The sequence below is a fragment of the Carlito syrichta genome, unplaced genomic scaffold, assembly GCF_000164805.1.
Source record: "Carlito syrichta isolate Samal-C Ts95f unplaced genomic scaffold, Tarsius_syrichta-2.0.1 Scaffold305073, whole genome shotgun sequence".
In the NCBI taxonomy this organism is placed as follows: Eukaryota; Metazoa; Chordata; class Mammalia; order Primates; family Tarsiidae; genus Carlito; species Carlito syrichta.
Genome location: NW_007249169.1, coordinates 144,518 through 170,938, shown reverse-complemented (window position 1 = coordinate 170,938; position 26,421 = coordinate 144,518). Strand labels below are relative to the sequence as shown.

At 53.3% G+C, this 26,421-nt stretch overlaps 1 protein-coding gene across 1 annotated transcript in view; it reads right to left on the bottom strand.

Annotated features, from left to right (window-relative positions):
* Nucleotides 1–2,776: 2,776 nt before the first annotated feature.
* The window catches only part of WDR1 (WD repeat domain 1), a 28,465-nt gene continuing 4,820 nt past the window's right edge, over nucleotides 2,777–26,421 (bottom strand). Inside the window, exons 3-12 of the mRNA XM_021713952.1 lie at nucleotides 20,169–20,246; nucleotides 19,790–19,870; nucleotides 19,239–19,472; nucleotides 16,000–16,087; nucleotides 14,142–14,298; nucleotides 12,578–12,665; nucleotides 9,587–9,697; nucleotides 5,987–6,160; nucleotides 5,559–5,703; nucleotides 2,777–3,899 (exon numbers count right to left, since the gene is read on the bottom strand). Of these exons, the coding sequence (XP_021569627.1) occupies nucleotides 3,793–3,899; nucleotides 5,559–5,703; nucleotides 5,987–6,160; nucleotides 9,587–9,697; nucleotides 12,578–12,665; nucleotides 14,142–14,298; nucleotides 16,000–16,087; nucleotides 19,239–19,472; nucleotides 19,790–19,837 (1,152 nt within the window). The 5' untranslated portion in view covers nucleotides 19,838–19,870; nucleotides 20,169–20,246 and the 3' untranslated portion in view covers nucleotides 2,777–3,792. The remainder of the gene's footprint in view (nucleotides 3,900–5,558; nucleotides 5,704–5,986; nucleotides 6,161–9,586; nucleotides 9,698–12,577; nucleotides 12,666–14,141; nucleotides 14,299–15,999; nucleotides 16,088–19,238; nucleotides 19,473–19,789; nucleotides 19,871–20,168; nucleotides 20,247–26,421) is intronic.

Here is a 26,421-nt window from a genome sequence, read left to right as displayed (position 1 = left end):
ACTGTATCAGTTTGCACATGTGCATGTGCATGCACCAAATTGTTCAAATGCATGTTAGCTACAAAATCATTTAAGAAGGGTGGTGCTCTGACAGAAACAGGCTTTGTTGTGTATCCCCATGGAGGCTCTCAGGAGTTAGCAGTTTCATCTTACCAGCCAAGGGAGGTCAGCATCAGATCTGGAAACTCAATCCTCTTGGATTTCTTCCCACTACAGCACTTCCTTTCGAGTGAATGCCAGGACCTGCTGGCCCTAAGCAGGCGGCTGAGCATGATGGAGATGGTGGATGCCACCCCCCCTTCCCCTCCTAGTGTGGGACCTTGCCGAGCACTGCTAATTGATCTCTGAGCAGTGCACAGTTCCAGCATAGCCCCAAGAGGTCTTGGAATCCTGAACGCTGTTCCAGGTCTGCAGAACAAAGTTGGCGGGCATGGCGAAGATGTTGCCACTGCCTGGCATGGAGCTGTGAGCCTGCACCCCACCTGGGCCACTCCCGTGATTCTGCTTCTGCCCTCTTTCAAAACAGTAACTGTGATTTGGTGCTTAGGCTGCGACCGAGGACCACCAGCAAGCCCTTAACTTTAAAAAGCTACCAGCATTCTTCTGCACTCTCCTAAGTCAAACAAGCAGCTTTTTCTTTTTCTTTTAAAGTTGTGAGCACAAAGACCTCCCTCTCTGAAATGGGTGGAGATCCTGGGCACAGATCTTTTTTTAGAACCCTCTAATTTCATGGAGTGAAGGAACGAGAGGCAGCCTCCTCCCCTCCGCTGTGGGGTTCAAACTTCAAAGCCTTGCTTTTACATCGAGTCCGTGGCCTTTTTGCATGAATGGGGCCACTCTACATTCATTATTCTGTGACTTAGTTTTTAATCTACACTTTGAAAACTTTCCCACATATGACATGCACATTTCATTTAAAAATTTAACATGAGCCGGGCTCGGTGGCTCAGCCTGTAATCCCACACCTTTGGGAGGCTGAGGTGAGTGGATTGCCTGAGCCCGCGGGTTCGAGACCCGCCTGGGCAGCGAGACCTCATCTCTACAATAAATCAAAAAATCAGCCAGGTGTGGTAGCACATGCCTTTAATTCCAGCTACTCAGAAGGCTGAGGCGGAAGGATCGCGGAGCCCAGCAGGTGAGGCTGCGGTGGCCGGGAGCGGCCGCTGCACTCCAGTCTGGGCGACCGAGTGAGACTCCAACTAAAAAAAAAAAAAAAAAAACATGAAATAAAGAAAAATTAAGCCAAATTATCAAGGGGACCTAAAAAAATCCCAGAATTTACCTTATAAGAAATTATGTATTCTTACATGTTTAAAAACTTCAGTCACTTTAAAAGTACTCTGTCTGACACACCTATTGAGACTTTTTCCCCTGGTCAAAGGTTTTGAACTCAATTTTGATGCTTTTTAGTGTTTGTTTTTTGTTTCACCTCTTCCACATCAGCAAAACGTTTCCCTTTGAGGACTTCTTTCATGGGGAAACAAGTCATTTGGGGCGAGATTGGGTGAATAGGGAGGGTGGGGAATGAGGGTCATGACGTTTTTTGGTGAAAAACTGCTGAACACTCAGCACGGCGTGGCAGGTACACTCGTAAATCACCCCCCATTAAATGAGCACACATTAAAACAATCTCCAAAAAAAAAATTCACTGAAGCCAAACGCAGCCTCTTAAAATGCTAGCCGGTACACTGGTGCCAAATGGGTTTCTAGGACACTTACCTAGCAGTACACTTACCTGTACCACAAGGGGTCTTTTTGGGGTCCTCTCCTTGTGCTTACATGTCCTATGGTCTAGTCCATGTTTTACGTTTTTGTGACCTTGGTCATGTTTTTGGATTTTGTGACTGTTTTTGTCCCCTTCAATGAAGATTTAACCTACATTTATATATAGACATAGATATAGCTAGATTTAAATGCATGTATGTAGTCAGATGTATTACTTTTAGTTTTTGTCATTCTTAGAAACCCTTAGAGTTTGTGTGACTAAGTTTTGCTATATTTTCTTGCACTCTTGTGGTTCTATTTTTTAACATTCAAAACTTTGATCTTTTAATTTAGTCTCCTATTAAGGACAAGGTAAGCAATATTATTTTTCAGATTGTTACCCAATTTTATCAGCACCATTCACTGAATGATTCACCATTTCCCACTGCTATGAACGTGACCTTGTCCCAAATCTAAGGAGGCACAGGAACAATCTTGTGGCACACCCAGCTTTAGATACTACAGACTCGTATTTTTCTTTTCTTGACCTTTGTAGCTCCTCCTTCATACTTGAACTGTAGACATAACATAATCAGACCCTTGGAGGGAAACTTTCTTACTGGGATTGGCAAAATTTACAATTCTGCCATGTTGTTTATCCACCCCAAAATAGTGCTTTTCCCTTTGCAATTCTGTTGGATGCTTGGGAACTTAGTTTCTCTAAATATCTGAGTGCTTGCTATTTCTTACCTGAAAGCAGTATGGGAAAGAGTACAGAGTACAAAGGACTTGAGAATTAGATGGGACACATCATATGGTCTGTTTTCAGTCCATAAATGAAAGTATTTAGGCACAGTGAAGGGTGTGGCCCAGGTCGCTCAATTTGGCAGTAGGGGTGGGAGCAGGACCCAGGAGTCCAGCCCCTTCTCCAAGGCTTCCCTTCCACCACACGAGGAATCGAACACTCCTGAAGCTGCAGGCCGGTGAGACTGACGGCCATGAGAATCCCAAAAAGCTTCCCTCCCTTCTCCCACCCCCAAGTGCCCCATTGTACAAAGTCAGCGATCCACAATGAAGACAAAAGATATTTAATTATTTCTCAGTCTAATCTCTTAAAGCGCTCAAAGTGTTTTCACAAGTGCAAGGGGAGGGATTGTTCTCAGCCAACATTTACCAGTGATTCCGACACACGCAAAAAAACTCCCAATCACGGTGCTTTATACTTACTTTTAATTTCTGCACTGAAAAAGAAAAAGAAGGTAAGAACAATGACAGATTAGTTTACAGTGACTTCGTCTTTGCCCTTAAATTAACCTTTGCTCTTGGGAGAAGGGGGAGAGAAAGACAAGAAACATCAAAGCACAATGGTGAAATGGTGACCAGGACACCTCCGTTTGGCTAACAAGTACTCTAAAAGCCTGGACATGGTGTCATCAACACGTTAGCTTGTAAACATGGACAGGCAACAGTTAAGATACATTAAAAAAAAAACCCCACTATTCCATTCTTAAAAACCAAGCACAAAATCTGACAACGAAATACGTCCAAGGTGACATATGTACTCCTGTGTCACCTGGAGGCGGCCACGTGGTGACACATACACTACGGAAGAGACAGACATCTGTTCCACACAGAATTCTGGCTTTGCTGGACTGCAACAGACACGCCCTTGTCTCGCTAGTACAGAAATGTTCTGCAGGTAGGAACGTGGGAGCGCAGCTTGCTCACCTTGACAGCCTCCCCCGACAGACAGCAGAAGCCTCGGGGGCAGGGTTCGGTGTGCCTTTGAGGCTGCTGCCTCTGGAATGTTCCACACTCCCAAGGTTTGGTTGGGCTATGGGTTTTAGTTACAGGCCACACACTGTTGAAGTGCTCACTTTATTTTTCATGTGCAAACTGTTCCTGTCTAAAGCTTTCAGAAGGACGTGTACAGACACCCTGCAGACAGACGAGGGTCACCAAAGAGGCCCTCCTCCCTCCTGCGGCGGGACGGGGGCAAGGGGGCGCATCACAGAAAAAGGGAAATGACATGTTCCGCTGCAGTTAAACTCTAGTCCCTGATTCGGTCCGTCTCGCGGATGGGGCTCCTCAGTAGGTGATTGTCCACTCCTTGACAGAGGCATCATGGGAGGTTGTGACCAGCGTGTGCTCGTCCAGCCAGGCCAGGCTGCTGACGTGGTGCAGCCGGTGTGCATCTGGAAGGCAGGACACGCTGTGAGAAAAGCCACACTCCCCTGCTTTCTTGCACATACATCTTGGACCAGAAGGATGGACAGCCCACGCCCAAATCATCAACAGGGCCCTCAAGAAACCAGCCATGGACAGCTCTAAATAGTCTGGCATGGCGGCAAGTGGGGGCAGGATTCTCAGCCTGGGCACTGCTGACCCCAGGCTGGGTAATTCCCTGCCATGAGCTGCAGGACAATGACAGCAGCCCTGGCCTCCACCTACCAGATGCCAGCAGCTCCCTCTCTCTCCAAGTCCTGGTGACCAAGTACTACTTTTGATGCATAAAAGCAATAATATGCAGACAACACCCACACAGATATATAGTACGCGTGTGAATTAAAATGGGGGGCATAACAACCAATGAAACACCCAGGGGGCTGGGGGCTCATTGACTTCGGCCTCTTCAAGAACCACACCACAGATGATTTGGCGCTAGAGCTCCAGTCACCCAGTCCCACCCGCTCGCGATCCCAACAGCTCTCTGCTCCGCTCACCCTCAGCCTCCACCTCTGGCATGGCCCATGCCCCAATACCAAATGCCTCAGCCCACAGAAGGCACGTGGGCCTGGGGCTCCACAAGCCACCAAGCATGACTCAACAGGCTGTGAGGTGAGGCTTCAGCGTTCTGTCCCACATCGCCACGCTGACTCTTCAGAACTCAACATTTGCACAAAGCCCCCAGCACTGAGGCCAATTAGTATCTAGTGGCCCACGACCTCAGAGCTGACACAGACCCTGAGCCCTTAACTAGTTCCTGCTGTAATTTTTCTTGATCCATTTCATTCATGAAGTTGCTGGATTCTCACTACAAGACTGTCCATTTGCTTATCAGTCAGGACAGCTGTCAAAATCTGCTTTATGTATCCTTTTACCCTGGACTGGGCTGCCTGCCCTCTCTGCCAGCCCACCCGGGGACGCTGAAGACACAGATTAATGGTGCCCCCTTTGGCCTGCAGCTAAGAAACAAGCTATGAGGGGTGGGTTTAGACTTGTTTTTAAATAGGCCCCCATGGATGTCTGTCACACAAGGCTGGGCTTGTGTCGAAAACAGATGAGGGGACAAGACTGCGCTGGGTGGGGAGGAAAGGGTGTAGACTATTAGGAGGTGCCTTCCACATGGAGCCATACTCAGACATGCACTGATGCCACAGGAATGAAATGATGGTATGTTTGCTTAAGTGAAACATACTGTTAAAAATTTCACCTGTTCTGTTTTTAAATGTGGCTACTAGAAAAGTGTCACATCTGCACATGGCTCACGTTATACTCGTGCTGGACACAGCTGTCTCAGGGAGACAGCAAACCTGGCCCTGGGCTCGCTGACTTTGGCCTCTTCATGAGCCACACCACGGGTTCTAGTCCTGGCGGGTGGGGGCGGGGGATCAAGAGTGAGGCCTTCACTCAGCTCAGCACTGTCCTGTGGAGGAAACAGAGCAGCCTACGGTCCCTCGGCACGGGTACCGCAGACAGCAGAACAACTAGTGACCGCTGAAGGGAAGGAGACCCTCGCCTCCACTGAGTCACTTCCCTAGAAGCAGAGTTGGGTGCGGGGCCCTGGGATGGCCACAGTCTGTGGAGCACAGACCCATGGACGCTATCTGCCAATGCCGGGGGAAGGGAGTCACCTTGGATCTTGACTCTGGTTTCCGGGTCACTCAGGGTCCAGACGTACACCATCATGTCCATGCCACCAGAGGCAAAGTGTTCATTGTCTGGCGACCAGGCCAGGCAGACGATTTTAGCATGGTGTCCATAGAAAACATTGTTCTCCTAGTTGCAGGTAGAAACAGAGGTGGCAGGTCAAGGTTCAGATCTGAGTTACCCCGTATCACCTTCCTTGTCTCTTGCGGTGACAGCGATGGGGATCCAAGTTTATCAGGTGCCAACTTCCTGCCAGGCGACCCTGAAATCCACAGATTCCTCTGAAGCCTCCCTCCAGGCACCCACTACTCAGATGAGAAGACTAAGGCTTGGAAAGCACAGCTCAAGGTCACTGAGCCCGGACTGCCGCCTCCTCCCACCACCACCCAGCACAGGGACAGGCACTGCTCACCGAGTAGCTGTCGGCAACACTAAACACTGTGACCACCTTGCTGGCGTCGCACACGGCGAGGAAGGCGCCGTCGTGAGAGTAGGCCACATCAGTCACAGGGCCCTTGGCCTCCAGGAGCTTGCCCTGGTCCTTCAGCACTGTGCCCAGGATAGAGTACAGGTGGACGTTGCCATCCTGCAATGGGAGACAGAAAGAACGTGAGCCACTCCCACACACACCACATCCCCTCCTCTTTTGGGGGGAGGGGCCAGGGTCTCTAAGAAAAAGCGCCTTGGCCTTTGACTGCTGCCCTGTCGCTGGGCACCAGCACACATCCGGGCCCCACCTGGGCTCCCTGTAGCCAGGTGGGCTCCCTCTTTCACACACAGGGGAGGGCATCTCCTAAAACTTGCAAGTAGGCCTCATAGTGTGCTCTCCCAGCAGCTGAGTTACCCTATCCTAGGCTTCCCCCACCTTGAGATCTGCATGTCTTAGGGCCCAGGAGCCTGTCCTTTTCATAAATGCCCCAGAGTCCAAGCACGAGTCAAAGAGAAAACGCCTACAGCTGCCGCTTTTGAGTGAGGCCTGCCTGTCACCCAGCTTCTCTGTTCTCCTGAGGCTGTCCCCTCCTGCCCCAGGTGTCAGGTGAGCGCCCTGGCTGCCCTGCCCGCCCTCAGGAGCTGCCCATCTCCCCATCATGCTCAGACACCACTTCCCTGGGGACAGCCCCCTTGCTCTCTCAAAGGGCACATGCCACTTCCCCATGGCTATCGCCACTGGCCCCAGGGTCCCCACGTTTACAACTCCCGGGCTCTACCCAGCTCTCCTTAACCAGAGTCCCTGCGCGCCTCAGCGAAGCAGACAGGGTGGCAGGGAGGAGGAAGTAAGAAAACCGTCATCTGCCAGTCTCTGTTACAGAAACTCTTGGGCCACTGCCAGGAGGCCAGTCTTGGCCGCCTCTCCTCATCGACAGATCGGGGCCTCCTGGAAGGCAAACTAACTGGAGAGACCAGCCTGCCCCCTTGAGGCCACGGAGCCAAACTCAGAAAAGCCAGATATTCCACCGGTACTGGTGAAAGCCCCGGTTATTTCATGACTCACTCATGCTGGCTCTTACCCCCAAAACTGGAGAAGAATGGGATAATAGCTCAGGCCAGACTTAGTGGATGTCCTAGGAACGTCCATGGATGTGCAGGGTTTCTGAGCACAGAAAGCCTTCCGAGGTCACACAGACAAGCCATGCTTCTTCTAGGGCTCTCCTAATGCCTACATGTGATAGGAGTCACGACTACGTGGTCTTCTAAGAGGGAAACTGTCTACCAGGAAAGCGCTCAAAGGAAGGAAAAGAGCTGTGTTTCTGGATCACCCAGGAAGCTCCAGGGGTGTACCAGAAAAAGAAATCAGCCACCACATGTCCAACATCAGGTTAAATAAGCATTGGACAGTCACTGGCTGGAATGTTATATGCTGTTAAAACAAACAAAGCCCAATGTATATGGGACAGCAGAAAAAAGCAGTATAAATGCAGATGTGAACCTGTGTACAGGCCTAGGTCTGGTGACAACCAGGAGAAATGAAAACTGCTGATAGACCTAAGGCATGAGCTGGGAGAGCAAACTGTCTCCCGGTTTCAGTTTCCTTACAGAGTCTGGCTATGCAGAGGAATACCTGGTACAAACTGCAGCCCAGCCTTTATCTCCTGCCCCAGGACCCTGGCTGCGCACTCCTCTGTAAAAAGTAAACACACCACAAGATGGTCGAGTAGGGGAATGGACCAGGCCAGGGAGGGTCGATAACAGTGACAGGCCCAGAGGCCCCAGACACAGGCTGTGTTGGGCTACAGGGACGATGACCACCCTAAGAACACAAAGAAGAGGGACATCCTCGGTGCAGCATGGAGCAGGACAGGCCCCAGTGGGAGCTGGCGGTGCTCCAGCCCAGAGCCAAAGCAAGATTTGCTGGTGGGTGGGTGAGGGGAAGGTGAGGAGTCTCCTGGCGAGGGGCCTGGACTGAGGATGCAGCCAGACACAGGGCACAGGACACATCTCTGAAGAGCAGGTAACAAGGTCTACATGTCCTAAGGCCACCAAGGATGACAGCACCAATAATGATGAATAAAAACAGCTGCAAGTGAAGGGCTAACAAGCCCCATTCTCCTTGCCTGAGAAAGAATGACCTTGGGTTCACCACTTCTCCCATTTCCCTAGAAACACCAATGGTGACCAGGTCTAACTAGGCCCCATAGCCACTGCCAAGATGAGCCCTGCTGGCCAGAGCTCCTGCCTGGAAGGTTGAGGGAAGGCCAACAGCTGCAGGCAGGGAGGCTTGACCTGAGTGTGGACCTGCCAGAATTGTGCCCATGGCTCCAGGCAAGGGCTAGGTCCTGGGGTGGATGGCTCCCTCAACTCCCAGGTGAGACTGCAGTAAGAATACCCAGGGCACTGTTCGGGACCCTGAACCATGGGGTCCTAGAGGCTGAATGAGCAGGTGCCAGGAAGGTTTTGGTGGGGAGGAGGCCTGCCCAGTAGACAGGGGGGTTGGACGCTGCACAGCTAGTGCCACTGTATACCACCCACATGCCAGGCACTGGGTACACTCCTCCCATGGATGAGCCCAACACCCTCCAAGCAGCTGTAAGAGGGGCTATCGGCATTGTGGGGCACAGACGGCCTCCAGGGGCCCTCAAACTAGCTGGTGCAGGACATTTACTGCACCTGAGCAGGCTAGCCCCAGAGCCCAGCTGTCACAGCTAGAACTCCGGGACAGTAAACCTGCTGGCCTGGCCTCCAGCACAGGAGGGCACTCCACGCCCGAGGTGGACGTGTTACCAGAGTGCCACCCTCCTGTGCTGGGAAGACTGAAACAACTTATCTACAAGGCACTAAGGACTGGGCCAGTCAGATTGCACCCACCCTGCATGCACAAGCACTCGTTATCAAAGGGCATGAGAATCGCACTGTGGATGACGAGAAAGCAGAACTCAAGGAAGACAGTGAAAGACTCAGGTTAGTGCCATACCTCAAAGGTGCCAAAACATCCTGTCACTCTTCCTACGAGCCCAGCCCCATGACACAGTTCCTTTCCTGAGATGCTTCCCTCTGGTGCTCTCCCAACTGTGCACAAGGCTGACTCCAAGTCCTAGGGCTTCCTTCCTTGTGCTCCCTGCCACGAGCTCCTCACCTCGCTGACCGGGGCCCTGGGCCCCTACAAGACTTTAAGTACCTCAGTCATGACATCCTGGCCCAGCTGCCACTTGGCTGTGGGTCTGCTGACAACGACTGTAATACAATCACTCCCCAGGGCTTGCTCGACCCAGAGGCCCCCGATAGCACAGCAGGGCCAGCACACCTCTGGCCTTGCTACTCAGACACTGAGCACCTGCTGCCTACCCTGCCACAAGGGACTCATGGAAGGGCCACGGAGACTGCAGCCAGCCAGAGAAGGCACTGGCTCTGGACGGCAGAAGGTGGCTGGGCTCTAGCAGGTCCTTCGCAACCCTCGACTATCCCCACACTCCCATCCTCTGTCTTCCCTGAGACAGGTCCAGGACTCACGGCTCATGCCACCTCAAGTAGCCCAGACACTGAAGCCAGATACGGAAATCAGAGGAATGGGCCTTACCGCGCCTCCGACCGCCACTGTTTCCCCGCCAGGGTGCACCGCCACCACTTCGGGCTCATAGTCGAGGCTGTCGATGCTGAAGCACTTCTTCTGGTCCTTCAGCAGGACAACCTATGGCATACACAGGCAGTAGTCAGAGCAGCAGAGCCCCTTGGGGAAAACCACCCTTCAGCAGAAGGAGCACGTCCTGGTCTGGGCCCAGCCTTGGGACCCTCACCAGGCAAGAGCAGGGTAGTAGCAGGTCCTGGTCAGTAAGAGTCTCAGTAAATGCTGGCTGCTACCATCATTGTCACTGTAGTAGTGTTACTACAGCAAGCTTGTTAGAAGATCACTTGGCCTTTGAACTTTGGCGAACAGACTACATAGGGGTCAAAAGGACAGGAGTGGTGGGAAATGACAAGGCTCTAAGGCAACAGTGGAAGAGAAAATGGCAGACACGATCCCAGGCTTTGGACTCTCAGAGAAGAGCCAATGTTCATCATCAGCACATGGTTCCCCTCCGGCTGGGGCAGTGCTGGCGCCCAGGTGACAGGCATGGGCACCCGGGGCTGAGGGGCCTTCCAAGTTCAAGACTCTGCTTCCCAATCCCGGGAAAGAAAAGGGAGATGACAGTCATCAGCACAGAAAGGTGGACAGGAGGCCCGTGCAGCTCCTGGGGCTGAGGGCTGTTCTCCAAGGCCCTGAGCCCACTGGGGAAAGTGGACTCCTCATGGTTGCGGCCATGCCAGCACAGTGCTGCCTTGCTCCTGACCCGCTCTAGGAGGGCAAGAGCCTGTCTTCAGGGCGGGTCAAGTCACACCGGCCTGTCTGTCCTTATAAATGCCATGGTGCCTAGTGCACAGTGTCCAGGCCCTAGTGGAGACACTCCCACAGAACACTGTTGACCCAGCAGGGCTCTGGAGACAGAAAGACTGGGGCTTGATCCTGGCTGCAGTGACAGCTCATACACTGTCTTGGGTCTCAGTGTCACAGAGGATAAGAACTCAGTAGTATCTGGATACAGTGATGATAGACTTCAATGCTCGAGGTAAGTGCAGCAGTAATAATTGTGAACAAAACCCTCAGTGAGGCCTACTCTACCTTGGGTGTGTGCCAGGCACCCTGCCACAGTGTTCCAGACCCAGAAGGCAGGGGTCAGTTCCCCTATTGCATAGGCAAAAAGGGGACACAGAGAGCTCACACCACATGCCAAGACCCTATGGCTCCCATGGGCTGAACGGGGCGCATGCCCATAATCCAAGCCTTTCCCCATACTGTCCTTTGCCTCTAGCACCAGTGGCAGAGGCTCTACATGATGGGGGAAGGGTTCTTCTGTCCCTTCACTTCTTGTAAACCACCAGATTCTAACGGATTGTTCCCAGACTGTGGCCTTGCTCGGTGACAGATCTGGCTTTCTCCACTCTACCCTTGCCTGAGCCATCAGCTGTCCTCCAAGGGCAGGTAGCCCCGCCCTATCCTCCAGGCCTCTGCTTCCAAGTGTGCTGTGAGGTAGACTACAGCACCCTAACACCTATTACTGAAGATGTACCTCTCATATGCCGGGCTCAGGAAGTGGGCTCACCCACCCCACAGGTAAAGAAAGACAGCATGCTTGTCCACAAAAGTGCCCGAGATGAGACCTGAACCTGGACGTTTCCTGATCTAAAATTCCAGGACACTTCCAGCACCCTCCTGACGCTGTGACTGGTAAAAGGGAATTATGCGGAACATTCGCCCCTGGAGTGGGGGTCCCAGAGGCCTTGGAAGACTGATGAGTCATGGCAGATCACAGTAAAAACATCACACGTGATTCCAAGGGGTCCAGGACTCTGGAGCTGGTACCCACAATCAACAACACTACCGGGGACCCTCATATCCCTGAGGGCAGGTACCAGCTAAGCCTGGCTCTGAATGTCCTCATATAACCCTCACTCAAAGCCTCAGGAACACGGACGGCCGATTCTGCCCACAATTCACAGGTGAAGAAACTGAGGCCTTGAGCCACAGAGTGCAGCCCGAGGCCCCGGGGTGTAGTGAAGCCCGAGTGTCCACCCCTCACCTGCTGCCTGCTAGAACTCTGCTTTCCAGCCTTTCCCCACACCCCACAGTGCTCCATGCTGCTGCTTTCTTTGTCCCCCCGCCCCCCGGCTGTCCAGGCTGTTGGCAATAATTACTTGGCAGGGAGTTCTCGTTATCTAGGACATACAGAAATCCATTCTCCCTGAAGCAACTAAGCTCAAAGGAAGGAGGGGCAGCGAGTCTTGAGTGGATGCTTTCTTTAGCAGGCCTGCCACTTGCGCCAATGGGGGCTCAGGTGCCACCTGCCTGCCCTGAGCTACACGCTGGGATGCCGTGCTGCTGAAAGATGATGTTGGCCACAGAGCAGAATCCCGTACGAGGTGAGTCGGTGGATCTCAGTCAAGAGCACTTGGTTCCAGAAATTCTAAAGAAACGGTGTGCAGGGACCTCCCTGTCTGGAAGCAGAAGCCAGGCTGTGGATTCAGAAAAACCACACCCCACTCCGGCCAGGTGCCACTCTGCTGCCTGTCGCTGGACTGCTCTAAGCCTCAGCCTGCTGTCTATGAAAATAACTTAAGATGGTGTGAGAAGCCTCACACATGCTTCCTCACTATCACTCCTGTGACTCTGCTGGGGATGAGGAAAGACTAAGCTCAGAGACAGTGAGGTAAAGCCCGAAGCCACACAGTTCCAAGGAGGCAGGGCTGGAATCCAACATGAGTGAAGACAGGCACGCCCCCCAGTCTCTCCCAGACCTTGCAGCCTGATGGGCGTGAGGTGTGGGCTGAAGCTCACAGACAAGTCCCAGCTCTGCCCTTTGGCCAGCCATGTCCACGGATGAGCAGCATGTCCATTCGTTAGCGCAGTGCAAAGGAACCCTCGCAGAAACACTGCCCAGAGGCATGGGGGAACTCAGCAAGCAGGCATCACACAGCCATCAGCTCCGGCCTGTTCCTCCACCTCTTCTAGTCAAGATCTAGGCCAGACCCCTACCTGCCCAATGCACACGACCACGGCGTAGCCCCCAGGGCCGACAGCCACACACTTGGGTTGGACATCCAGTTTCACAACGCCTTGTCCGCTGTTGGAGAGAAAGGGAAACATTCAGTATTTACACAGCACAGTGTAAGTATTCATGTACACTTACTGCAAAACGGCAGGAATTTAGCCATTTAGAAGAGGGAAATTCTACTGCTGTCTATGCTGAAGAAAGGATTTGGTCAAATATGAAAGGATGGTAAAAAATGACCCATTACTCCAGGGCAGAGAGATTACCAGTCACAACAGGGCCTAGGGGTGGGGAAAGGGGTGGTGAGTGGACGTGAAAGGACAGTTTCTGTTCCTCTGTGAATGTGGTAAGTACCCACCACTCCATCATCCTGTCCAGTAGCAGCTTTTGTCAACATCTGTTGACTAAAGACTCTGGAATTTCCTGGGCACAGGCAGAATTGAGTTCTGCTCCTACCATTGGGGTTGGTGGGGGGGGGGTAACTTTTAAGACTCCACTACCTTTGATGAGTGAAAATCACGTGTCAGCTTTTGTCTTGGCCAACGCTACCAAAACTCATCCTAGAAAAATCTGCACACACACTCTTGAAAACTATAAATCTAGGAAACGTCTGTGACGGGCCAAGTGTGGAGTCCCAAAGGCACCCTAGAAGGACCCTGCCTGCAGCAACAGCACTAGGAGGCCAGCTCAGTCAGGGCCTCGAGTTCTCCCACAGCCGGGCCAGTGCAGCCCAGGGAAGTCCTTCGCAGGGATGTGTGACAGCAGTGAGAGGACTGGGGCCTGGATGCCTAGGTTCTGGGGCCACTACTACTACCTGGGAGGCTCAACTGACCCACAGGCACTTGGTCCGTTAATAAGCAGACTCAAGCAACAAGCCCAAATGAGGCCACAAAACACTCTTCAGGACCCAGCAACAGTCAGGTGAGACAGGCCCCAGGCCACACAATGGGGTCACACGTGAAGCACAGGGGCAGGGAAGGGGTCGCTCCTGGGCGTGGGGACACTGGAGGTTCACAGGCCTTGTCAGGACTAGGACGTTTCCCCGTCATCCTCAGCTACACTTAGAACTTCAGATCACTTGTCAACGGCTATTCTTCCAGCTCCACTGACTCAAGGCCCAGAGCAAAAACAAGACAAACACTGTCTTTCAATATCGCCACGTGCCTGTCTCACCCCTGAGCAGGAGGGTACCCTGTACTCAGTTCCTGCCCTGTGCTGACCTCACAATGGAGCATACAGGCTTCATCATTACCCGCCTTTACTGAGGAAGAGAGACAGAGCGACTGTGGCAAGTCCCTGGAGAGCAGGGATGTGATCTGTTCCACCTGATCCTGAGACAGAGCCCCCACCTGGTCATCATCTATGTGGGCACAAACAATACCTAGATCGTCTGGAGTCTGTATACTATACCGCGCTCAGGGCTGACAACAAGAGAATGATACTCAGGGAAAGATGTGAGCTATCAGGAATAGTAAATGCAAATTGCAAAGGGTCTTGGTAGGGTTCTGAGGCTCCCTCTGTGTCCCTGCAGACCCCAGGCGTGCTTACCTGTAGTCGCGCAGCATGAGGTTGGTGTACCGCACCGTGTCATCCATGCTGCAGCTGATGAGCTGCCCTGACTCATCCACGGCCATCCTAGACACCTGATTGGTGTGGCCTTTGCCAGCAAAGGAGTCATTCTCCCCTGTTTCTGAATCCCAGTAATGTAGGGCAGGGGATTAAGGAAAAGCTAGGATTCCAGGACGGGGGGCTGGGGGAGGTGTCATAGCCAGTCCCACCTCCCGACACGTGAGGGATGGGCAGCAAGCGCTGGGCCTGAGGGGACTCCTCCTTGACTCCAAGTCTGGAATTTCAGGCATGCGGTGAGCCAGCAAGATGGGCACACGACACATCAGCCCCACTCCAAGTCAGCAGGCCATTTTAAACTCCATGGGCCAAGAGGCACTGCCCAGCTAAGTCTCCTTGTGACAATGTCATACAAGGTCAAGCCACAAGATGATATGACCACGCAGACCGGCAGCAGTTAGCAGCGTGCTGAATATTGGAACAGTTCTCTCAAGGAAACCTGTAGTGATGGAGGAGCACCCTAAGAGCGAAGCTTTTTACTGCCATTTACTTTTTCTGTAAACTGCTGCCATGGCAACAACCATCAGCAGGAAGCTGGCTGTGCCCACTGCTCTGCTGATGCCTGCCCGGGGGCTGTTGCTTTATGGCCTGGGGCTTACCCCATCCCCCCAGGGACCAAGCCTGAGGTGCTCATGTCCAAGGTGTGACTTTAGTAATGACATACATTCTGCTTTTATATCAACAAATGAGAAGCACATTTCAAATGAAGGTGATGGTTCCCTGGGAAGGTAGCCATGTGCCCCAGTGGACGTATCCCTGGGAAGACACTATCTGAAGTGTGGGTGTGCTACACTAGGGTCGGGATGCAGCAGGGAGACAGCGGGGCTGGAGGGCTGCCAAGGACGGGCATGGCAGGAGACTCTGAGGCCTTCTCTCCTAGCCTCAGGCAAGCCACACCCATCTGTACCCCTCATTTCCATGAAGCGGCCAGAGGGTGGCTCATCTGTACTCCTCTCAGCTCTGTGGGGAGACTTCCTTGGGTCCTGGACAGCCCCCTCTGGGCCAGGGTCATATATAAAGGGCAGGCCTGACACAGTGTGATGCTCATGGCAGGCGGCAGGACAACACACAGCACCAGGGGCTCACAATGTGTGTGGGCAGAGTCTGGCACCCTGCACACAGCTGCTCCAAGGCTTAAAACAGTCCGGGGGGGGGGGGTCACCAGTCCCAGGTCACACAGGAAGAGTTAACAGAAACCCCCATCATTGAGGAAAAACCAGAGGACTCATTCATATAAACCCCATTCGAGGGTTTTATACGGGGGCCTCCAGAGATCATCAAGGAGGGGCCACAAAGCACCAGGAGCTCTTGAGGACGACAAGGTATATGACTCTGAGGAGGGTGCTACGTTCCCTGAGCTCCAGTCTCCCCATATTTAAAACAAAGACTCTACTGATGGGCACCAGGCACGTCTGAGTTGTAAGGGTCAGTGATCCTACTGCTTGTGGTAGGAGAGGGTTGGTGCGGGCTGGTGCTGGCTGTCGCTTACAGGGAGAGGAGGAGTTCAAGTTCACAGCAGTTAAGCCCCATACTCAGGGCTGCACAGTGAGAAGGACAGATGGGGTCAAGCCTGCCAGTGGCTTTCCCTCAGCATTAGGCCTGCAGCCGCTGAGGGTGGGGGGCCCGTGTGTAGACATGATACCCCTAGAGGCCATGTTGGCTGGAAGATCGGGTAGTTGTGCCTGGAACCACCTGACTTGCCTTGCCTCTGGCACTACAGCAACAGAAAATTCTTCCCTCCTGCCAGTGGTTCTGGAACCAGCTTTGAGTCAAAGGATATTAATGTGCCCGTCGTGGCTCCCAGAGTAAATGAAGGACTTGCCGCCGTTTTTATGCACCGTCAGACACTGGATTGATTTACTGTGACCCTGTGGAGGAGACACATGGGCCAGTGTGAGCTAAGGACACACCACCCTGCCCTCTGCCACTCCTCTGCCGCTTTCTGCCAATGAAGCCTCTGGGTGACAGATGTCCAACACACGAAAGCATAGGTGTGCTGAGACCCCACAGCCACAGCTGCCTAAACACCATTCCTTGAGTCTCACTCAGCCCCTCCCCAATCTCCTGCTCATCTGACAAACCCTCACCTTTTGCTCCCCTCCTCCAAAGCACCCGACACTGGCCTGGGCTAGGGCACAGGTCTGAGCCAAAGCCTGGCACCTGAGTACCCAACATGTGCAGACATGCGGCCTGGACCCATCACACATGAGGACAGCAGTTCAAGGGGGTCAGCTCAGAAAACCCCGAGCTTGCAGAAGCAGGTGCTGGGCCAGGTTTGTGTCATGCCCTGGCTTGTGAGGGTTCTTCTCTCAACCATCCACTCCCCACCAGGGCTGTTTGAAATCCCTGAAACTCTCGCCCCAACTTCCCTGACTGCAGATGCAAGGGGCATGAAGAACTCTACCCAGACACTGGCTTCCGGTGTAACTGCCCCTGGGACAGTTCTTCCCCTGTGGAGTGAGGCAGGTCCTGGCTGGCCCCTCTCTGCTCATCAGCCACGCTTGAGTGCCAGGTGGCAAATCTGAGCTCAGGACCTTTCCCAGGACTCTCCAAGCACTCCATGATGCTCTACCTGTAGCCATGACATGGCATTTATCTTCAGAGACAGGCACACACAGTTCTCAGAGGAACTGGAAAATCAGGAACCCTGTCACTTCTCTTTCAGTGGAGTCGTGGGGAGAGAATCACCACACTGCACTGAGCCAGGCTGTCTCCTCCCAATATATCACCCTACCAGCCAGTCCTGCTACATACATCGGGGGCCTCAGACCAGCGTGGTCTGCACTGGAGGCTTCGGTCTGCTAGTCCTGCTGCATCAGAACCTGCACTCAATAAGAAGCTAGGTAACTTGTGTGCAAACATTCTCCACCTGAAAGAACAGCCTCACCTAGGAACTTGCAAGAAATGCAAGTTCCTAGCTTCCTGGCTTGGCCCAGAACTCCCCAGGTGTCCCCTCTGCAAGGCCTGGGCTTGCTTAACAAAGCTGGCCCTCAGCTGCCCTGAGACCATCCTGGAAACACACTGAATTCTTCGGGTTCAGAAAGCAGCAAGTGCTTTAAAAAACCTTTTTAAAAAACAAGCACTTTTTAAAGTTCCCAGGTGGTTCTCCTGTGTAGGCAGGGCCGAGCACCACTAGCCCAACTCCGTGGCAGCCTGAGACCAGCACTGAACACTGAGTGTTCACACAGGTGTGGCTGAGACCAGGGAGATAGGTTTCTCTTCTGACAACTGTAAAAGCCCACAAGATTCACCATGGCACCCAGTCCTAGGCAATCAGCAGTAGCGGTGATAGCAGGAGCAGACACACACAAGCCTCCTGCTCTCCCAGAAAGGTCCTGCTAATAGACACAGGATGGCAGACCTGGGGACAGACCTCTGGCGCCCAATGACAGGCCCATGGGAAACTGCTTTTCTGGGCAGTGGAAGCTGGCTGACAACAATGCCTGAATCACTCATGCATAATTTCCCACCATCCCACTCATCAGCAGCCCAGCAGAGTAGGGACAGTCTTGGGAAGCTACCCAGCCGCCCCAGGCAACAGCCTCCTTGCCTCCAGGCTGTGCACACCTTCACTTTCATGATCATCACTCCAGGATGGGAGGCTGGTGAGGAGGTGCTCCCACTTGCCCTGTTCTCAGGACCTCCTCATGTGAGCCTTCATGAAAGCAGGTGGCATGGGGCTGGCCAATGGGAACTCAAGAGTCTGTCCTAACAGTTCAGAACACTCCTCCTGCACAATGCCACTGTCCGCCAACAGAGGAACACAGAGATGGCAGGGGCAACGAGCACTGAGGTGACCTGGCCCTTAGGACTCACTCACACGGGATAAGGATACCCCTTCCTTGGGGGCAAGTCCACCTGAAAAATGAGGATGTTGCCAGAGCAGCCCCTCCTAGAAACCACGACAGTATGAATGAGTCACTGGCCACAATGCACAGCACCAGGCACGTGGCACCCTGAGGGCTACTCTAGACTGGCCCATGCTAACCTTACTTCAGGCTTCAGACTTTCCACAGCAGCTGGGTGAAGGAAGTGTTGGAGTTTGCCGCCTGAAGTGGCTGAACACAGAAGCCAGAGAAAAGCTTAGCTGCTGGGATGGAGTGCATCCATGGAGTTGGCTGCAGAAACCCCTCCCTTGAAATCTCAGGTCAGCCGCGGGAGGTGTCACCCACCTGGGCCTGCCAGAGCCAGAGGAGCCTGACTGAGGCCACATGGTCTGGAGTGCGTGCTGCTGCCAGAGCAGGACCTGAGGGCACAAAAGGGCCCCCGGCCCTCACTCTTGTCTGGCTGCAAGTCTCCCCAGATGTTCACAGGGCGAGCACGAAGGCAGGGAGAAGGCAGGACTCCAACCAACCAGGGGAACACAAGGAGCCCCTGGCAACACTGGCCCATGCGAGCCCCCAGGGAAGTGCATGGAAGCAGGGGCCTTGGTCCTCCCAGGCTGACACTCAGGTCTCACACCTGGCCTCATCGACTCCTCCAGCCCCATTTCTTCCTGATCCCTTCATTCCCTCAGGCCTTCCCTGCTTTGACTACACAGAAATCAAGTTGTCTTCCTCACATTTACACCCTCATTCAAATTCCACCCAGTGCCAAGGTCCAGTTCAAGGCTCCCCGCTAGTGCTCCGCTTACAGGCACTCACTGCACCAACCTCCTTGGCGATGCTCATTAACAGCCCCAGTGCTTGGTGAGCTCCCGGTCTTGCCTTGCAGGCAGGTGAGGCACAGACTGAGCTCCCAATTCAGGGAGGCTGAGTCCCTCAGGAAGCAACAGCTCCCGACAGCTGGGAGTGATGGCCACTGCCCCAGCCCCACCACCAGGCCCTGACTCTCCAGTTCTTACAGCAGCTCAAGGGAGACTTGGCCTCCAGCATCCTGTCCTCCTACTGAAACCCCAAGGGCCCAGGGAATCTCTCCAGCTTCTGCCTGGCCTCTCTCAGTTCCCCTTTCCTCTGTGGCCACATGCACCCTTCTCCTGCCCCACCCCAAGGGCAAAGTCGTCCCCAGAGCAGGCCTGACCTTGATGACCCGCAAGGGCTTGCTGGGGTTGTTCTTGTCCAGGTAGTTGATGTACCCTGACAGGGAGATGCTGAGCAGGTGGTCTTTCTGCCACAGACAGCCCAGCTGCTGGTCCAGAACTGTGGAGCCCATGGGAAATGTGCTGACCACAGAGTTCACACCAACGTCCCAAATCTTGGAAGTCTTGTCTCCGGAGGCAGAAAGCAAATGGGTGCTGTCAGGACTCCAGCTAATCTATTCAAACAAAAACTGTGTGTCACAAGCCAGAGAGCTTCAGATGGGGGAGAGACCCCAGGAAACAGAGCGTTCACAGTCTTCATTTCTGATCAGGACAAGCCTGGGGAGAGAATAGGATGCACCCAAAGCAAGGATGGGACCCATCTCCAGTTCCTGCCAATGGCCTCTCCCAACCTCTCAATAAGACCTGAAGCTTTGCCCCACTGCCCTCTCAGTCCCTCACTTCAAGTTTCTAACTTCACACTGAGTGTGAGTGCTGCTCACAGACTCTGCCGAATCCCAACCACCAGGTCAGGAACTGCGTTCATACTCACAGCATAAATCCCGCCATCGTGGGCCTTGCTTCCTCCCAGGGCACACATCTTCTCCCCCGTCTTCCCGTCATAAACGTAGATCTTCCAAGAGATAAAAACACATGTGGGCCACTTGTGTATGCGCATGTGAACGTCCTCAGTAGTGAGCACAACATTTCTCCATTGACAGTGGCTCTGAAAATCCAGTGCTTACAGGCTGAGCTTCCAGTGCTATTTAAAAGCAGAGGTGTGTCTACAGGGTTGAGGACATGTCCCAGGAGGTGGGAGCGAAGATGCCCAAGTTCTGCATATCAAGACCAGCTCTCCGCCTGTCTGCTCTGAGTGGTCTCAGAAGCAGGCAGGTGAGCTGCCACCTGCCCTGTCCGGCCCCAGCCCTTACCTGGCCGTCAGCACCAGCTGTGGCAAACCTGTTCCCGTCTGGAGAGAATCGCACGCAGTTGACAAAGCGACTGTGGTCCTGCAGGAAAGCAGACAGTTACCCACTTGACGAGGGGAGACAAGCCAGATGCAAGGTTTAGGGAAAGTCTCTATGAAATATACATTCTGCTTCTAGCTTCACCTGCTAGGACAATGTAAACTGTTGTCCAAAGGAAAATTTTAGAACAACAGAAAAAGGCTCCAGGCAATCCCTCAGTAGGAGTCTGTTCTAGCCTCCCTGTCCCTGCTGACTCCTCTGCTGGCCTGGAAGGCCATCCTCCAGCTAAGCCTCCCCCGCTATGGCGTATCCCTGATCTGCTCTCTTCTCATTGGGCCCTGGAGAGAGCTTGAACCCCAATCCCTAAGCTTTGAGATGGCTGAGAACAGGAGGGCCCCCTCCCCCCCAGGCCTAGCATACAAAACAAGTGCTGGTTGGAATAACTGACTTTTGAACAAAATTAAAAAGTGACTATGACCTTCATTGAGACTAAAAGCCAAATGACTGAGCAAAAATGATCTCTGGGGTAACTTCCTTACCTGAATAAGTAAATGAATTAATTATTTTTATGAATTATTTCCTCAATCAACAAGAGTTTGTATCAGAGAATGAACCTCTAAGTATCCAAACGCAAAGATGCCAACACATTCCCAGCCCGCTCCCTCCCACGTGCAGGATATACTGACCCAGCAGGCACACATCTTATGCTATCAACTCTCACAGTATAAAAAGGGTTCAGCCTCAGTGGGTATCCCAGTCTTCAGGAAAAGTACTTCAACTCAGTGCACATCACCTGCCTCTCCCCCAAGTAAATCACTGATTAGTGTGGAGGGAACTGCATGTGTCTGTAATGTTTTGGGTTACATTTTGTCTCTCCAAAAGATCATGCTGAAGTTAACCCTGAGTACCTGTGAATAGGACCTTATTTGGAAACAGGGTCTTTCCAGATGTAATCAAGTTGAGATGAGGTCATTAAGGCGGGCCCTAAATCCAACTGGACTGGTGAAGAGGGAAATTTAGACACAGAGTGAAGACAGAGGCAGACCCATTATGCTCACACAAGTAACTCCTAGGGCTGTCAGAATCTGGAAAAGACAAGGAAGGGCTTAGGGAGTGGGGGCCTCCCCCTGCCCACACCTTGATCACAAACTCCTGGCTTGAAGACTGTTAGTGAAAAGATTTCTTCTGTTTAAGCCACCCCATCTGTGGTGCTTCCTTCCTGCAGCCCTAGCAAACTAACACGTAACAAATGCCGCCTCTAAAGCTTTTGTAATAATCCTCCAAGGTAGACTGCCCATTTTACTGATGAAGTAATGTAGGCCCAGAAAGAGAAACCAGGTTCCCAGAGCTTCCCAGTGCCACACAATGTGGCCACAAAGCCTACCAGGAGTGCCAGCAGAAGAGAGAGACTGCTCGGTCCAGCAATTTCCCTAGGGCAGGCAGCTCTGGTCGTCCCAGGGAACCATCTTGTCCTGGCTCCAGGTGAGACCTTGCAGCCACATCCACTCACAGCCCCATCAGATGCAGACTGAAACCTCTCCAGGCCAGAGGAGATATAACTCAGAGCTCCTGTGCAAAGGAACCCTGGACTTCCCACTCATCAACAAACCAGCTGCTTCCCTCAGCCAACAATGTAGCCTTCTTTCCTTCCAGGGACCCCCCTCCTCAGGCTGCTGCCAGGATATGCTCATGGCTGGGGCCTGGTGGGATACAGGCAAGGCTGGGTGCTGGTCCTGCAAGCTGAACTGGATTTCCTGTCTCACTGATCCATGTTTAATTAAGACGATGACAACGGGGAGTCCCGGTAATTAACTACTTGAAGTTTATTGAAGGTGACTACAATCATGGTTTCCACCCCAGTGGAGGGGCAGATTGCTCTCCTCACCTCGTTTTGGAGAGGGCTGTTATAGGATTCGAGTTCCGTTCTATGACTTAATAGCTCACTTTCTGTGGATTGTGGCCACCACCCAAGAAGGACAAGGATGGAAGCACTGAGCCGCCTCAGTCTGAACTCAGACTTAGGTTTGTGATTGCTGGAAGGGCAGCTCCCTACAGACATGGGAATGGTGAGCCCTTTGCTTGCCCCTGCCCCAGAGTGCTGTGAGGATTAGGTGCGGCAGCACGGAGCCCCAGGGTGCTGCAGCTCCCTGGACAAGGGATGGCACTTAAGTCTGGCTGTATGTTTTGCTTTTTTAGTTCTTTTTGTACATTCACCCTCATTCTAAGTCTGGCCTTTTCACCCTCATTCTAAGTCTGGCAATGATGGTTTGTGTTCCGTTTTCTAGCATTTCTAGGCATGTGGAGCTGGGGAAAAGCAGTTTCCCAGAAGGGATGATCCACCAAACTAACTGAAAGTGAAAACTAACTTTCCAAACTGGGATCCCTCAGCTCTCCTAACTACTTTTGCCTCCATCCCATAACCAACAGAGGGGCCAGAGAGCCGCAGTAAGTTCATCATAAGAGAAGGCCGGGCCCAGAGCCGGGTGACTCGAGTCACACCACCTGCCTGAATCTGGTCTCCGATTTCTTGTCCAGGACTCGCGTCTCAGCTGCATTGACTGCCGGAGCCTGGGTAGGTGCTGGGCAAGCCCAGCAATGTTCTGGCCAGAAGCCATCCCAGCTCAGATCCTCAACCCCTCAGGCCCAGTTCCACCCCTCCTGCCATCACCCCCACGGTCATACAGCCCATCATACATCAAGGGTCCCTGTCCATGTCGGAAGTCAAGGCCCACCTCCCCTGTCTGTGCCCCCACCCATGCCACCACCCCCACGGTCATACAGCCCATCATACATCAAGGGTCCCTGTCCATGTCGGAAGTCAAGGCCCACCTCCCCTGTCTGTGCCCCCACCCATGCCACCACCCCCACGGTCATACAGCCCATCATACATCAAGGGTCCCTGTCCATGTCGGAAGTCAAGGCCCACCTCCCCTGTCTGTGCCCCCATCTGCATCACTGGGACTCATGCCAACATCTCTCAGGGACTGCAGGAGGAGCCAGCTGGGGTGCAGAGTCAACGGTAGGAGGACCTCAGAGGCAAAGCCCTTCAGACCCCCATGAGGGAACATGCTGAATGTGCCACTCCTTCCACATAAGGTCAAGCAACCAGCTCTTAAATGACCTAACTACAGTTTGAATCCTAAGCATCTAGTCAAAACACCAAACTCTCTCACCGTCCAGCTCCGCTTCCTCAGTGGGTGAGGCCCCATTCTCACACAGGCTGGCCCTGTCCCCAATGGAGAAGGATGGCCAGGGTGGCTCACCCCTGAGTCCCTCTGACTAGACAAGGCAAGAACCAGGAGGCCAAAAGAGCTCACCCCCAACACAGCAGAGCCTGATGAAGCATGGGACAGTGGGTGCTGACTTCTCTTGGTATGCATTAGAGAAAGATATCCAGTCCTCGTTCAATTCCAGCTTGTAACAAACACCAACCTCACCGGTTGTCTCTAGGCCAGAGGATACTCCTACTACTCCAAGTTCAGACCCCAGAAGTGAGGTTGTTCCTGAGAACCTGGGACCCCCAAGCAGGAGTCAACTCTGCCACACCCACCTCCACCTCCCCCAGGGCATGGTGGGTGGTATCCATTGTACCTCCCAGCCCTGGAACCACAAGGTGCAAGAGAGGGGCCAAGTGAGGTGGGCAGTGCAGATGCTCAGCAAGGACAGGGTGTGGCACGGACTCAGGGCCTCTGGCTTTAGAACTTCAATCCCGCCGGGCTCGGTGGCTCAGCCTGTAATCCCAGCACTTTGGGAGGCCGAGGCGAGTGGATTGCCTGAGACCGTGGGTTCGAGACTCGCCTGGGCAACTTGGCGAGTCCTCATCTCTAAAATAAATTTAAAAAAAAACTAGCCAGGCGTGGTAGCACGTGCCTGTAGTTCCGGCTACTTGGAAGGCTGAGGTGGAAGGATCACCAGAGCCCCGCAGGTTGAGGCTGCGGTGGCCAGGAGCGTGCCACTGCACTCCAGTCTGGGCAACAGAGTGAGACTCCAACTCAAAAAAAACCAGAACTTCAATCCCGTAAACTTTTCCTGCAACTCGAGCCAAGCAACAGGAGCCCAGATGAGCAGAAGACTGATGTCTGCTCCTGAAATAGCCCCTTCAAAGAGACAGCGCAGTGAAAAGCCCATTAACCAAAGAGAATAAGGGCTAAAAATAGCGCTTTCCACAGGAAGGCCATATCAGTTGACAGAGAGGGAGCAGGTTTAGAGAAATACTGGGGGGGGGGGGCGGTTCAGACTCAGCAGCTTCGTAGGCTGCCTGCCCCACCCTCTTCCTGAGGGCTCCTGGTTCCTGCCCCGCCCCAGCCAACCAGTGGTTTGCAGCACAATCTTGAGGTCCAGTCTCAGACCAGCCCCTGGAGTGGAGGCCCAGCACCCTTGTCCTGGTCCACTCCTGCCCATCCTTCTGTTGCAGACAACCCTTACTGGAGATCTGGCTGGACTGTATCAGTGAGCCCCCCAATCATCTCCCTCTCACAGAGGAAACAGGCTTGAAGCAATTAAGTAATAAGTTGTGCAATTGAGTCCTTATCACTGATAGGGACCAAGGGTTGCTTGCTCCAGGTGGCCTGATTCTAAAACTTACCGAATACCTGGCCAGCTCTGATGTCCCTCTGGGAGCCCTCCCCAGCTCCCACTAGCCTCAGTTGGCCCTGTTCATATGAGGACTAGGAAGCTGCACCTGGAAATGACCTGTATCCAATCATGCTGTTCACATGCCTATGAGCTGGTAGAGGGAGAAAGGCTCTCAGTCCCTGGTGCCCATTACCTCCTCTCCCCCTAGGCCAAACACAAGGCCTCCATGGCCACATGGTCAGTTGGTGCTTCTAAAAAGGGTCTGCACCTTACCTGAGATGCTAGCTCCCTGTCCTTCAGCCAACCTTCCCTGCAAAGTGCCAGGGGGCAGACCCACGCTCCTCACCCAGACAGCACAGCTGAGAAGCACTAAGGAGTCCCTGCCTGTCTCTTCCGCCGCCCTGGACAGGTTAGCCCAGTTACCATATTCTGAGAACAAGGAACAGAAGGGATAACAGGCTCATCCTAATCCTCCTTAGGCCACCTACCGGCCACGTGACCTTGGCCAGGCCACCCTCCCAGCTGTCAGTCCTGGTTCTTGCTTGTCCCTGTCATCTAGAAGGAAGTGGGAGAGGCCACATTTGGCGTCCACGTGAGAAGAAAGACCCAGAACAGAGAGATGCACAGTACCCTGGCAAGGAAAGCTCAGGAGTCTCCTCTGCCGCACGTTTGTTCCACTCAGAATTGTAAACTTGGTTAGATTTGGCTGGGAGCTCCCAGTATCAGACCACGCAGCCAAATCCCACAAACACGTGTTGCTCTAAGCAACCATTTGGTCAAACACAAACTATCCCATGCACCAGCAACAGCTGGATTACACACAGCTCTAAGCAACACTCGAGAGGGGCATCGTGCTCATCCCAGCCAGCCAACCATTCACCGGACAGCAGAAGGCTGAAAGGCAAAGGAATCCGCCCATGGCCAGGCCACAGGGTGCACAGAGAAGGTGGATGAATGAGAGAGGCTTAGGGGTCTTTTAGCACCCCTCTAGACAAACCTATTTATGGGATGGGACTGGCATGAAAAAAATCCCCTTGGGTGAGGTGAGGGAGGCAGGAAAATGGTCTCAGCACCCCTTTCTCTTTTCAGGCAACCATGAGATCCTCCGAGTAGAACCGAAACCTGCACCCACAGAATGCTAATGCTGGAGATGGAGTCCGTTCTAACCAAAGCCTCTGTTTCAGACTTGATCTCCTGGGATTGACCTTTTTGGGTCACCCACCGCATGTGAAATGTGAGTGGGTGGGTGGGGATGAGCCACACATTCCCGGCAAATTTCTTCACCCCCTTCTTCCTGGAGCCAGCCCCCCATTCAGATTCAGGAAGATGAGGCCCAAGCTGGGCCATAGGCCCTCAGGCCTGGAGGGGGCATGGTGGAACCTGGCTGAAGCCCAACCACGGCTCTACTTCAGAGGAGCCAGGAGTCTACATGTGCTCTGTGCAATGGACTCTTAAAGAAAAAGAAAAAGCAACGTGACCCCGACCATGGCCAGTAAGGGAGGACAGCACCCGACTTCATCAGGCAAGGGTCCTGCTTGCCTGCCGCTCCTCTCTGAAATGCTGCTTGGACTTGGCTCGGCTGGGTGTTGCTTCAGCGCGCACTGAAATTCAAAGCACAACTTGCTCCCTTCCAAGGAAGTCG